The 14,718-nt window shown below is 38.3% G+C and overlaps 2 protein-coding genes across 3 annotated transcripts; one reads left to right on the top strand and one right to left on the bottom strand.

Moving 5' to 3' along the window:
- Positions 1-2,146: 2,146 nt before the first annotated feature.
- LOC123956822 (zinc-binding protein A33-like) lies at positions 2,147-3,614 on the bottom strand. Its single transcript, XM_046029275.1, has one exon. The coding sequence runs from the start codon at positions 3,612-3,614 to the stop codon at positions 2,208-2,210; it is 1,407 nt and encodes a 468-aa protein (XP_045885231.1). The 3' UTR covers positions 2,147-2,207.
- A 2,902-nt stretch (positions 3,615-6,516) lies between these two features.
- Positions 6,517-14,588, top strand: dnase1l4.1 (deoxyribonuclease 1 like 4, tandem duplicate 1). 2 transcript variants are annotated; one of them, XM_046028439.1, is made up of 10 exons: positions 6,526-6,612; positions 7,447-7,488; positions 9,078-9,163; positions 9,942-10,030; positions 10,436-10,522; positions 11,509-11,621; positions 11,886-11,998; positions 12,696-12,853; positions 13,324-13,420; positions 14,377-14,588. In XM_046028439.1, exons 3-10 carry the CDS (start codon positions 9,083-9,085, stop codon positions 14,461-14,463), a joined length of 825 nt encoding a protein of 274 aa, XP_045884395.1. In that variant the 5' UTR covers positions 6,526-6,612; positions 7,447-7,488; positions 9,078-9,082; the 3' UTR covers positions 14,464-14,588. The 2 variants fall into 2 exon arrangements, with proteins under 2 accessions (XP_045884394.1, XP_045884395.1); XM_046028438.1 differs by lacking the exon at positions 7,447-7,488 and having other exon boundaries at positions 6,517-6,612.
- Positions 14,589-14,718: the final 130 nt, after the last annotated feature.

Genomic DNA, 14,718 nt, shown 5'->3' with positions numbered 1-14,718 from the left:
CTCCTGCTCACACCAAGTTACACCTGCCATCTTCTTTTCACATTTGAGTTGCTTATGTTAAAAATCAGCTGTCAAAACCAGCTGTCAGCTGTGTCTCAATTTAAAACCAACAAACAGCTTTTTAGCATAACTTTCTGAATTTCTATCCTCCATTGTCTTCATCCATGAGATAATTACTATTGTAGGAGATTTAGCCTAAATATCCATATTGATGGTTCATCATACATTATGCCACTTATTTAATAAACATTACTGACTCATTCTACCTGATGCCGCATGTCTCTGGTACAATTCATAATAATAATAATATTTATGTTTATTTATGTCTAGCAACGGTGTTGCAGTGGTTAGCACCGTCCACACCCAGCAAGAAGGTCTTGGGTTCGAACCCTGGTCATCCCAGGCCTTTCTGTGTGGAGTTTGCATGTTCTCCCCGTGTCTGCGTGGGTTCTCTCTGGGTGCTTCAGCTTCTCCCATCATCCAAAGACATGCAGGCTTGGTGAACTGATGACTCTAGACTGCCCTTAAGTGTGATTGTGAGTGGTTGTTTGAGAATGTGTTGGCCCTGCGATGGACAGTCGACCTGCCCAGGGTGTACCTCGCCTTTCGCCCGATGTCAGCTGGGATTGGCTCCAGCCCCCTGCAACCCTGTAGACAGGATAAGCGGTTGACAATGAGTGAGAGTGAGCGACATATATGAAGCACAAGTATGTGTAACTCAAACATTTAGTCATTAAATATTCCTTTGTGGCCATAACCAAATCTACCTGCCACTAAAACATTTAGTTTGTGGATGCATAACTGTTGGAAACCGTTTTGAATAATCTTAATTTTATTATTCATGTTTAATTGTAATATAGAGAGCCAAAGTCAAACCTATCTTTAGGGTTCTGTTTCAGAAGTAATAAAACGTCAGTCAAAATCACATTGACAGTACTAACATTACCAAAATGTCCAGCCTTGGAACATAAACTTGCTCAACAGTGTATTGTGCATTTCATTCAGTGTGTCTAAACAGGAATGTTACGTTTTTAAAAGACACTTTAATGTTGTTGTTTGTAACTAAAGTTATTGACAAATGTTCAGTTACCCTGCAAAGTCTAGCCTAGTAAATTAATTTAAATAAGCAGCAAAAGCATCAGAGTGGGTATGCTGTAGCACCCATCACTGTAATACAAGCAGGAAGCATGTTGCACACTTCTACGTACTGTAAAATTTGCATTTGAGTCATTGAAGACTGAATAAAGAATTACTTTTCTGTGTTCAAATGGTAATTTGAATTTTGTATAAAAGGGACAGCCCTAGTAGATAAAGTTGCCTTTTAGTCCAGGACAGAGGGATAGTACACATGACTATATTAATAGTTTTCTATTCCTATTTATCTTTTATTTTTCCATTCTATTTTTATTCAATGTGTATTTTCTTATCTGTTGTGCTGTGTTGTATCTGGAGCTACTGTGACAAGTGAATTTCCCCAGTGTGGGATCAATAAAGTCCATCTTAACTTATCTCTTATCTTAAAAATACCCCTAATAAAAAAATAAGAGTCTTATTTGTGAACAGATGTTAAAAAAAAATTTTTAAATCAAATTTAGCTAGCTAATTGAGTGGAAACACATTAGTTTTTAAGATGCAGTATATGACATAGGCAATTTGTTGCACAACCTTAGTCCACTTGGTCTTCTGACTACTTATTTAAAGCCTGTATAATAATTCTAACACTTCAACCTCATGGAGTTCATAACCACTCAAAGTCTGTCATTGAAAAGCAAATACTTAATTATCACAATGTACCATCATTGAATTAAACCTGAAACAGCCAGTCATAACATACTATATCAATTAAATACCAATCACAGTCAAGTCAAATGTATTTTTTATTGCCTCAGTCAACATTTCCTCACCCAACCAAAGCTCACCATAAAGACGAGGAATAAACCTTAAGTGTATATAAAAAGAGAAGCTGGTTTTACTGAAGTGTTTTGAGAAGTTTCTATGTACATTTTGATACAGTATAGTTTTGCCTTGTTATTCAGGTTGACTGCAGGAGAAAGCTTCAAACCTGCAAACCTACAGGGTGAGCATTTGACACACAAAAGATAGTACTGTAATTATTACTTAACACACTGTAAATACAAAGACAATGAGATTTGAAAATAACCCATAATTGTTTGGTATTCACATTTAAGAGATTATTACTATCATCATCACTCACTGAGCTGTTGTACTGTTACAGAGACATTCAATGGTAATATTTTTAGTTGTTGTTCATTCTTATTACTGATGTATGGAAATAGCTTCTCAGAGAAAGTGTGTGTGAAGGTGTGCAAGTGTGTGTTGGTATCAGGATCAAAGAATAACAGTTTTCCTCTGTTCCAGTTCAGATGAACTCGGATCCTCTGGAGATTCTTATTCACTGAGAGAACAATGCGTGGATCTGATGGGGAGGCCGCTACATATTTACCATTAAATAAGCCTATTCGCCACAATCCAGTCTTTATGTCTCCCTTCCTTTGGACAGACTTTGCTGCGACACCCAGGACCCAGCTTGTACTGTCTCCAACTTCAACATCCCAGCTGTGAGCCCCTGAGTTAAAGCCCTCAGAGCCCAGGATGGAGATGAACAAATCAAACCTCTCTGGGTTTTCAGGAAGCTTCTGTCTCTGTCCACGTCCCACGCTGGTCAGATCTCCAGACAGGATGAGATGAGGATGAGCAGAGTTTGGATCCAGAATCACAGGAGTGTAGGAGACCATCTTCTTCATCTTGTTCCAGATGTTGAAGGTCAGGTTGCCCAGGTGTTTGGCCTCCTCTATCAGAGCTCCTGAGACCAGCTCTGGATCCTCCAGCAGGGGGCGCTGATGGACTCTTTCTACTGCAGCCTTGTAGCTGAGCAGGAATGAGACGTCTTCAGCTCTCAGCTCATCCTCTGTGGCTCTGATGGTGTCTGAAAGAGCTGCTATCTCTCTGCTCACAGACTCAGTCTTCTCCCTGGTCACTTTACTTTTTTGCTTTTCTTCCTCCCACACAGCAGCGACCCTGGCCTCCTCTTCCTCTTGTAGAAACTGGTGAAGCTTCTTAAACTCGTCCCTAATAACCCTTTCTATGTGTCGAGTCTGGACCTTAATGTGTTTTGCTGTTTGATCACAGTTTCCTTTCATTTCTTTCAAGAACTTCCATTTCTCCTGTAAGGGTTTCAGGGATTTCTTGAGCTCCTCTCTGTGATCCTGTGCAGCTTCATCGATGGGTCTGAATCTGTGGTTGTTGTGTGTTTTTGAATCTCTGCAGACGAGACACACTGGCTGCTGATGGTCCAGACAGAAGAGTTTGAGTTTCTCAGAGTGCAGACTGCAGCGAGACTTTGACTTAGCTGAACCCCTCTGATCTCTCTCTGTTAGGAAGTTCTCACACAGGTTTCTTAATGCCAGGTTAAGTGGCGGATCACTCGGTAAAGGTCTTTCCTTACAAACTGGACACTCATTTATTAGTTTCTCTCTCCACCATCTCCGCAGACAGGCTTTACAGAAGCTGTGGCTACATGACAGGAGAACAGGTTCTTTAAAGATGTCCTGGCAGACAGGACAGGTGAGATCCCTCTCTGAACAGGAAGCCATTTTGTCCTTGAGAGAAGCGAATGAAACACACCAGGCAGAACGCTAAAACAGGAAGACAGTCAGTTTTGTTTCCCCTTGTTGCTGAAACAAGTTCCCTTAGTTACTTTCACTTTGATTTGTGTTTTTTATTCCTTCCAATTGAAGTATTATGTATTCCAGTGCTGCATCTTGTACCTCTCCTGTCCGTTATGAAGATGGATGTTATGTCTCTCAGGGTGCATCTCCTGTGAATGAGCCATGAAGAAGATAACCTCTATTTCCTGATTGTCTCAGATGACATAAAAAGGTGGAACTTCAATTGAAGGAGTATTTTGAGGACAATAAATGACAAATGTGAAACCATAACCCCCAATACAAACTATCACAATGCTTTGAGATCGCATCATTATACCAACATACCTTTCATGGGAAGAGCACTAAGAAAACAAGTTCTGTCTTGTAGGCTGTCTGTGTTTCTGGGTAAATGGAAAAACACATACAAAACAAACTGTCAGCTTTCCATCATCACAAGAAACAAGTCACAATCAGGTAACTAGTCTTCAGCAGAGACACCAACAGTTTAATACATAAAAATAAATAAATGAGATACCTAACTGGAATACTGCTCTCCTCGGCTTTACAGATCTTTATAGTGAGTTTCAGCTCATCCGTTACCTGTCTGGTGCACAACTTCACCGGTTCACTCTCACCACTCTCATAGCTTCGTATTCTGTTTTCACTTTGAGAAAAGAGTAGTTATTTATTTTGGATGTTCAACTTCCAACTACATTTATTTTCCTCTTCCCATCAGTATCTCTCAGTGACACACCTAAAGTCTGTTTTGTTTCTTGTTGAAACATGACACTAGTCTTTGTTCATTTCATCGTGGCTCCAAAACCTCAGCGTGCTTTAAGCATTTGCAAAATGTAAGCCAACGGGAGGGAGGGAAGGACGAGAGATGGATAGAACCACATGTACAAAGAATAGTGCAAATACAAATGCCGTTCAGGTAATCCATCTCTCTCAAGGGTCTTCACTAGACCACTGGTCTGTAGGCAAGATTTGGAGTTGTCCATCTTTTATTTTTAACAGAGAATTTCTACACTGCGGTGTTGTTAATTTTACTTAGTAAAAAGTAAAAGATGTGGTAACACTTATAAGGAACATACAATTTTGAATAGTAACAGGGAACAGTGAACCATTAGTTAGTGAGTAACACATAATCAAATTGGCAGGAGTAGCTAATGATTAACTATGATTAGTTAATTAAGAAATGAGTGAGGAACAAATCAGGAACGACTTGATTATTGAGGAATCATTAATAAATACTATGGAGGTAGATCAGCTAGTCTATAAAATTTGATTAAGAGTTACTCATTAAGTAGACGAATGTTTCGCTAGCAGTTTGTTTCTCATTGGTTCCTCACTTGTTCCCTGGTCAAAATGTTGTGTCCCTTATTGTAAAGTGTTACCAAAGATCTAAATACTTCTTGCTGCACCTCCCAAAACACAGCACAGGGCCAAGCTACCTACATTTGATTGATTTGAGTGATTATTTTGGTAATTTACATTAACCATAAATTAGATCTGTTTTTCTCTACGCAGCAGAAATTGTGTAAAAATGTAAAATTCATAATGTGAAACAAATGTAGTGTAGAATGACAGCTACTGTATGAGCACACAGCCCACACGGTCCTTTCGTCCTCTGTGAAGAGATCAAGACATCAATAGCCGACTCCTGCATGTGTGCTATGGTCAGTGACCAATCAGAGCATCTTTAAGGCTTGTTTTTTGAGAAACCTTCATTTGACAATTTCCGGACGAGGCAGATGGCCGCCCACCCTGAGTCTGGGTTCTGCTTGCGGTATCTGTCTGTTAAAATGGAGACTTTCACTGTAGCCAAGCTCTTGATCATGGTGGGAATTGTTGGGTTTCTGTGAATAATATTACAAAGACAAAGATCTGGACCTGCTATATATGAAAAGGCAATGAGATAACTTCTGTTATGAACTGGTGTTATATAAGTAAAACTGAATTGAATGTTAGAAACTTTTGCCTGTATTTTACAAGCCAATGTTGTTTTAAGTAACTCTGAGCTCTGTACATCAAGTCTGATAAATGTCAGGTGCAACCATTTGTCCAAATCAGAGAGATTTCAGAGGAACGAGGGCTCGCTCTGTCTGATTTTGTCTCTATAGCTTTTTAAATGTATGCTTTGCTGACTCGCTTTGAATGCGTTCCTCCATGTTGAAATTGTGGTCGACACTTACGACATAAATGTTACTTCATTTCAGCTCTGCATGCGATTGAATTTGCTGATGCAACCCAGTGCTGGCCCCTGTGCACACGCTCACATTGGGACAGCAATGGGACTGCAGCTTTTTCGTCACAAGGAAAGCTAATTTAACCTCAAACAAGCCTAATGTTTTTGTGTATGTATGTTTTTGGGTAAACCATTTTCCTCTGCATGTGTCACGTGTCACTGCATTGTGGGTTCATGGTGTCTGATCTCTGTAGATTTGCTGCTGAGCAACCAAGAGCAGACAAACCTCCTCTCTCTCTCTCACACACACACACACACACACACACACACACACACACACACACAAACACACACACACACATTTTAATGCTCCTCCTTAAGGTCTGCTTTTGTTTTCAGAACATGAAACTTTGAGTGGATCATGTTTATAATACCTCTGTCAGCCTCAGTCAAAGGTAGCATACACGTCCTTTTATATAATATCCTCTTACACACATTTACATATACAACAGGAAAACATTTTTCAGGGCAGGATACTTTTTTTTCTCTCTCTATCAAACCCCTGCTATTGGTTGGCCTTTGACCAATCATCTTGCCTGTGATCACCCATTACAGTGACTGAAGGTTCAAGTGCTTTTGTCGTAAAGCGCACAGAAAGGGTTCCTTCTCTTCCTACACTTTATTTAGTCCTTGTTGGGAATAAGCTAAACTGATCTCAGGTCCTGTCAGCAGCAGCAGATTCTCCTCCTCCTGCAGGTGAGAAACAAGTTTTTTTGTCTGTTTTTTTCTCATGCTGAGCTGAATACCTGCTTACAGATAAACAGAGTAATTTAAATCAATAACAGTGATTTAAATAACAGGATAACAGGATCCCTGTAAGATGCTGGACATATGTAACGTTTCACATACTGTATTTTTTTGTTCAAAAATATTTCAAAATTCAGGGGCTCACCAAAGAAATATGATTCTGCCTCCGGGGGACAATAAATGTCTGTACCCAATTTCGCTGCAATACACCCAACAGTTGGTGGAGACATTTGACTTTTGTTAGACTAATGTTTTCCTCTCCAGTGTTTCTGCTTAATTTGATAGTGACAGCAGAGAGAGACAAAAAGGCAGGGACATGCAGCAAAGGGCCCAGGTCATGCAAAGTGGCTAACATGGGTAAAAAACTCAGCAGTGCAACATATTGTAGCTTATCATTGTGCGTGGTTATTGTTCAAAACAGGATGAGATTGGATTTGAGATTATCAGATTTAAGGGTAACAGAGCTCTGCATCAGATGCTCAGAATAATGAAAATGATGGTAACCATGAAGTCAAAAACACAAGACGTAACAATAAATCAGAGAGTATTTCACAACATAAACCATCAATACAGAAAAGTTACAGTTATTTCCCTTGCTGCTGTACTCTTGCCCAATTCTTTATGTTGATACTGATCCAACCAGTTCTTGTTTACAGTCTGAAAGGATGAGGCACATAAGTTGTGACAGTCTGCAGGCTTGTGTTTATCCACTTTAACTCCACCCTAAAAGTTCCTGGCTGTCCATTCAGACATCACAGACTGTTTTTTATATGTACTTTGCAGTGAGAGCAAACAGGACGTCACTTGCATGAGAATCTCCAGCAGGTAGAAACAAACGGGCGCAACTATCTGACACTTTCACAGGGCTAGTCAAGGCAACACTGACATCTGATCCCATTAATGTGTTAGCTGTTATCAGCTGCATGTATGATCATCCAATTCAATGTCATTTATAGAGCGCCAATTTATAACAGACTTATCTCATTGCACTTTTCATACGGAGCAGGTATGACATGTTTTATGAGTTACCTGTCAAGCACCAACCAGCAATGAAGTAGTCAGAAGAAGGCAGAGAAACAAACAGTTAAACTCCATCCTCGCGTATAGATGATCTAAATGATTTTCATTGTTATATAATTATGAGAATAGTCATTCATTTGGCAGAATTTAAAAAAAAAGTTTTAAATGACAAGACTGAAATGTTTATTTATTAATAAACAGGTGAGACCAGTCTGTCAGCGTATGTGTCAAAGTGAGAGATGTGGTGGATATGAAATTACCATCAATAAGCATTTTATTATAGGTTTCAGGACACTGAAATTAAATTTATTTCACAATATTGATATTTTTTTCTTTTAAAGATTTCGCTGCAGTCTCTTAATCTGTTTTCAACTTTGTTTAATTAATGAATAATTAATAATCTCATTTCTCAGTATTTACAAAACAATCTTTTTAACTAAAATATGAATAAACACCCGTCTTTCAGTTAGACATTGTGTGGATTATCACTGGTGGTGGAATATACACACTTTAAAACAGGATTATTCAAATAATAGTAACAATACCACAGTGTAAAATACTCAATTAAAAGTTGCTTACATACACTGTCTGACTTTAAGACAATGCATTTACAGTCCTGTTTATTTACAGACTGGTTGTTAGTTATATCTGCACATCTGTTTGCTTTTTCTCAACAGAAACCTTTACTTTAGACATGAAAGGTAAATGACGGGGTCGGAGTCTAAATGGTAAACTGACAGATTGGCGCTGAAAGCTAAATTTACAGTACAGTGTTAGTACATCCTGTGTTGAGATAAAGCAGACGCCTGCAGGTAGATGGTGAGATCTGATGGGAGGATTTGGGAGGGGGGTCTAAAGACAAGGTTAATGAACCTGTTAGAACAAGTCCTGAACATTTTCCTCAGTTGTTTTGTGTTGAAGCATTGATGTCAATAGGATTTTGTTTAGGGAGAATTTAGAAAGCAGCTAATTTATTAGACTAATAATTCAACAGTAACTTTATTTCTGTTAAAATTGACTTTTCACAATGAGGAAATAAAACTAGGGTTTTATTTTCTTAAATCAACATTAACAAATCCTGACCAAAACATAAACTAAAGCTTAATAAAAAATAATCTAGGCCTCCTCAAAAGGAAAACACCAAAACCATAACTAAATCAAAAACACCAAATATAGCTTATTTAAAGACATGATATCAAATGTTTTAAATGTTTCATACCAGAGCAGCTGCTGCTAACCCATAGCTGTACACACACACACAAACACACACTTGGTTATCTGAAGTAGACACAGTAATACCACACATACCTGTGCACGTTCAGACACAAAGAGACCCATTAAACAGACACTTTCCCCGTTCTCTTTCTGTCTGTCTTGCTTTTCTTTCTCTGCAGGGACCATGAAAATAGCATCTTTTAACGTCCAGAAGTTTGGGAAAAACAAAGTCTCAGACCCAGATGTCCTCAGTGTACTGACTAAGGTAACAACATTGTTAATTTTATTTATTAGGGATTACTTGATCATCAAAATTGTTGCTAATTAACTTTCTGTCAGTCAATCAGTTACGGTTTAGAAAAATGAATGACTAAAATGGTCAAATATATTAATATGTTAACAAAATAATGAATAAATAAAATGCATTAGACACTGGGAAATGAACACATCAGTGTGCCATGACCTGTTTTTAATTGTTCAAAAGTCAGATTTGATCCTCCATAACTCAGATTTTATTGACCTTATGCAGTTCAGTAACAAGGAACTTGGACTCCATCATTTTGTCTTGCCAGAAGTGGAAAAGTGTCGATATCGATATCTGCTGGTTGTGATCACCTTCCACAAATTATCTGACCAGGTTTATAATATAATGTACAGCGTGACGGAGATGGAAGAAAATGAGAGAGACGATGACAAACATCAAGTTCTTCTCCCACACACCACAGGGATCAGCAGGTCATCTTACTGTTATAATAGTCATGGTGACTGGTCAACATGTTGTGTTTGGTATTATATGTTGTTACACTATGATTTGCTCAAAGAAGTTGTCTGAGTGGCCATTCAAAACATGTGCTAATACAATAGTTCTTATTTTCTAACATACAAAGTCACAGTGGCGACTCATTTAGTTTCTTAATACTTTATTATTGAGTAATATTTCAAATTATATCATCAGTATAAATTTTAAAAGACAAAAATATAAACGGAAAAACAAAAAAATTGGTGATCCGCGTAAGGTCACTTCTCGCTCTCTGCCCCCCCAGATCGTGTCTCGATATGACATCATTGTGATCCTGGAGGTGGTGGACATCACAGGAGAGGCTGTAAAAATCTTGCTGGACGCCGTCAACAAGTGAGTGCAGGCTTTGTTTTTGTCTTTATTATTATCATTAAGAGCAGAAAGTTGGTTCCACTGCCTTTCAAAATGTATTGTAACTTAAACCAAATTAATAAAAAGAAGACTAAGGGTCTCAAGACAACAGAGGAATGTGGCTCTGTGAGGCTGTACATTGACAAAATTTAGGAAATACTGATGTCACGATGGTAACCCATCCAATAGTTGTAAAGACACTTTACTCAGAAACCACAAAAGTCACCTCACTGTGGCGCCAGAGGAAAAGTTACAGGATAACCAAAATCACTAGGAATAATCACTCCTGCATAAATGTGGTGCGTGGTGTTAACATATTATGTGACATGGGAATAGCAGAGCCAATAAACACACAGTGCTTAAAAAAGTTGTCTATCGTCTGTCCAGATCCAACAAGAGGCCCTACACTCTGACAATCAGCAAACGTCTGGGCCGAACGGAAAAGTACCAGGAGCAGTTCATGTTTCTGTACAGGTGAGTGTTCACCTGCAACACATTCTCACCAGTTCCCCATAAAGATGACTGAGAAGAGTTATAAAAGGAGTTTAGAGCCTGCATGTGCAGCAGTTTGTCAGTACAAGGTATCAGTGTGGAGATTCCTGTTCTTCATACGTGCTGATTTTGCTTGATTTATTGTTCAAGGCAAACTTCAAATGTTTCTATCACCTCTTGCAGACTAAAAAGAAGATGCAAAAAGTTGGTAACTTTGTCCGTTAAGAGGAACAGCAGCTGCGTATTCCTAAACTTTTAATTTTTAGTGGGACTTTTTAAGTTTTCCAAAGGATTACAAAACAAAAGTGATAGATTCAGCCATATTTTTGCAAAAATGTCTAACTGTTGTTGAATCACAACATCTGGATAAAGATTTGTCATTAAGACACAAGAAATTAGTTTATTAACAATACACATTACTGGAAAAGTTTTGTCTCTTTAATATTTTGTTTGTAAGAGGCTTCGGTCATTTTGTGTGAAAGACATCTTTAAAGTAAAATCGTTAATTTGTCATAGTACAATTAACTGCCGCTAGTGTTTCCAGGGGGAATTAGGGACCATCCTGATCACGTGAACCCTGCCTTCATCTGACTCAAGCAAACACGTTTTACAAGCAACATATTTAAGAGTTGTAATAATGACAGTATATAACGTTATAGCATATTTTATTTGAAAAGAAGCTTAATTAATCAAATACAATACAAAAGCGAATGTTTTAATTTAAAGTTAACGAAGTAAACAAAGTGAAAACGATATTTAATTTAACATAAAACATATTGTTTTGAAGACATCGATCAAGCGTTTGAGAGCTGGAGGTGGGACGAAATTTGACAGAGGCGGCTGCTCCATAATTCAGGACCCTCATGTCTACAGATATCTCTGATCGCAGGGACAGAAACATGTCCTTCATCATTCTGAAGAATCATAATCAAGATAAAATGTATTGATTTGTGTGTGTGTGTGTGTAGGGAAGACATGGTTAAATTGGTGGACACCTATCAGTTTGATGACAAAAAGACTGAGGGAACAGACGTTTTTGCTAGAGACCCCTACATCCTGCGATTCAAATGCTTCAATACAGGTATGAGACATCTTGTACACAAAAGAACACTTTGAGAGGAGCAAACACCTTCAAAAAGATATTAAAATTAGGAAAATACAACAGCACTTCTCTGTTCTCTCCTCTGTGGGTTAAGGTTAGGACTCAGGCTTAAGGTCAGGGTTAATTGGATGTAATCAACATAACAGAAAGATTTACAGGAGGGAAGGACTGCAGTGTGCAGCTGTCTGAATGTTAAGTGTGTGTGTGTGTGTGTGTGTGTGTGTGTGTGTGTGCCCACCGCAGTGCTGGAGGACTTAGTGATGATCCCTGTTCACACCAAACCAGAGGACTCTGTGAAGGAGCTGGATGAGCTCTACGATGTCTTCATGGATGTCAAGAAGAAGTGGAAGACTGATGTAAGGACATAACATCAGTACAGTCAAATACAATCAAACAATGATCAAATACAGTGTTCCCTAAAACAAAATCAAAACAGGAAACAGAGCACGACACTGAAACACAGAATAGACAAGGCACTCAAAGACAAAAACATAACTTGACACAGACAGGCGACCAAACAAACTATGATACAGAAACAGATGGGGACAACGACAAGACAGACGGACTAAAACCAGAACGAACGACAATGGACCAGAATCAATAAAACAGAAAACAGAATGCATGGAAAATCTGAATGGCAAACTGAACTGAACCAGGACTACACACTAAGACATGGACTAAGAACTCACATGGAAAAAGAACGAATGAGACAGAACGGGTAATGACTAAACATGCAACTATATAACAAGGCTGAACAGGAACACAAGACATAGAACTAAAATAAGCCGAAACCCCCAAATCATGACACCATCCAATAGCTGTTGAGACATTTCACTTAAAAACCACAAACGTCACCTCGTGGCTAATAATGTTAATTAGAACAGCAAGTCATCAAAAGGATAATTCAACATTATAACAAATTAAAGTGTTTGCTGTCTTACCCAGAAACAGACATGTAGATCAAGGCCCGGTTTACCTGTTAGGGGCACACGTTTTGGAGCCCGTTGACACATGTTGCATCTCTCTGAGCCTTCAGCCACCTCTGTGCTTTAGAACATGATGATCCTGGGCGACTTCAATGCGGACAGCTCGTACGTACCCAAGAAGAAAATGAAGGGCATTCGTATCCGTAGTGACAAGAACTTCCACTGGCTGATTGGAGATGACATTGACACCACAGCAAGCAACCAAAACGACAACACTTACGACAGGTAACACACACACACACACACACCAGTGCTGGAAAATAGAATAAATGGAACGTCCTCTTATTAAGAGAAGTTTAAATGAGCTATTATTACGATTTATCAAATCATTTAATAACACTTTTAAGTTAAAATATTATATGTGTTTATGTATTCAAGTTGCCGGAGAGAAAGAGTGACAATTCATTTATACTTTTCTAACGCTTGTTTTTGTGTTTCTAAATCTGTGTTATATGGGGGTTTTTTTTTCTTTGGTTTGTTTACTTTAATTGTTATTTTGAAGGTTCCATAAATTTCTTAGTTTTGTATTTTTGTATATCCATTTAAATGTTTTTGTTGTTTATGTAATGGCTGCTGCTAGACAAGTTTCCCTTTAAAGGAGAGTACAATGAATGTATCTTATAGTGTAGTGTAAACATCTCAAGCAGCCGACTTTGCTAATAGGAGTAAAATATATACTGCTTGTGTCTGTTCAGGATAGTGGTTTACGGAGATGACATGCTCCAGGCTGTAGTACCAAACTCTGCCAAACCCTTCAACTTCCAGAAGGCATTTGGACTCACTGACAAGCAGGTCTGTTGTTGTTGTCACACTTCCATTTCACAATTAATTAATTATTGTGTGGTTCTTAAAGCCTTTGTCAGTCTTAAAGTCTGAACTGGCATTACAGAACAGGTTATAAAATCATCAAATTCAAGGAGGTTCTAGCATGATATAGTACTCAGCAGATGACATGACAACTAATGTGTGAGTGGAAATGTTGGTGTACACACATTATACTTTACACAGTGTACATGTATTTAATCAAAATCGTCAGCATGAAAATGTTCAGTAACTTTCAATCTGCAAGTTGGATTTTATATATTACATGATAAGGCTGATGATGATCTATATATTTTTGTTATTGTAAACAAATCCCATAAAAAGACAAAAACCGACACCACCTGAATCCGAACTATCAATACTTTGACTTCCCTAATCCTTCTGAAGCTCTCAGGTCCAAACCCATTGGTACCACTGGTCACTGTAGTTTTAACAAATGTTACTCAAACATGAGGAAATAGTGTATTTGTTAGGGACCATTTTCAGCAGCGTATTAATACACATTAGGTGTTCTAACCATTTGCGGCATAGTTTGGATGAACAATGCAACTCTATGGCACAGAGGAATAAGAAATCAGGCTTTGGTTACACAGATTAAACATGTTAATGGGATACATTCAATGTTGGTTTTGGATCTGTTTTCAAGGGGGAGAAATATGGAATATTGCCAGATGTACAAATTTTAGTGTTCATTCTTTCTAAGTATCTATCTGAACTACATAACTTGCAAAACTTCCTAAATCAGTTTTTTCTGCACACATGGAGAAGTATGTGTGTTTAGTGGTGCAGTAGTATATATAGAATTTAGAAGAGGGAAATATCTAATTATGTTCCTAATTATGCTCCTAGTCTGATTCTGTCCAACACAACTTGGTTCGTATTGACCAAGGATTATATAATCGCTTTAAAAACTGTGTATTTTACAGGCTCTGAAAGTGAGCGACCATTATCCTGTGGAGGTGGAGCTGAAGTCCAGTAAGACACAAGCAGCAACATCCGGGGCAGAAAAATGAAGCCAATGCGGACGTGCCAAAAATTGTAACCAGCATGAGGCTGACTCCAGAAGCGAGTCAATCTCCATTGACCTCCACGTTAAAATGAACAACTTTACAGCAGAAATAAACATGTTGGCAGCCTGGTACAAGAATCTGTTTTGGTCTGTATAACTAATTTCCCCATTCATGACATCTGTGCCGAGTGTTTAGGTGCGTGGAGTAACGTTAGGAAATAAAGTCTTGCTTGGATTTCCTTTATGAGCACAACAAACT

This window comes from Micropterus dolomieu, linkage group LG18 (genome assembly GCF_021292245.1).
Source record: "Micropterus dolomieu isolate WLL.071019.BEF.003 ecotype Adirondacks linkage group LG18, ASM2129224v1, whole genome shotgun sequence".
Lineage (NCBI taxonomy): Eukaryota > Metazoa > Chordata > Actinopteri > Centrarchiformes > Centrarchidae > Micropterus > Micropterus dolomieu.
This window is presented reverse-complemented; position numbering and strand designations above follow the sequence as displayed.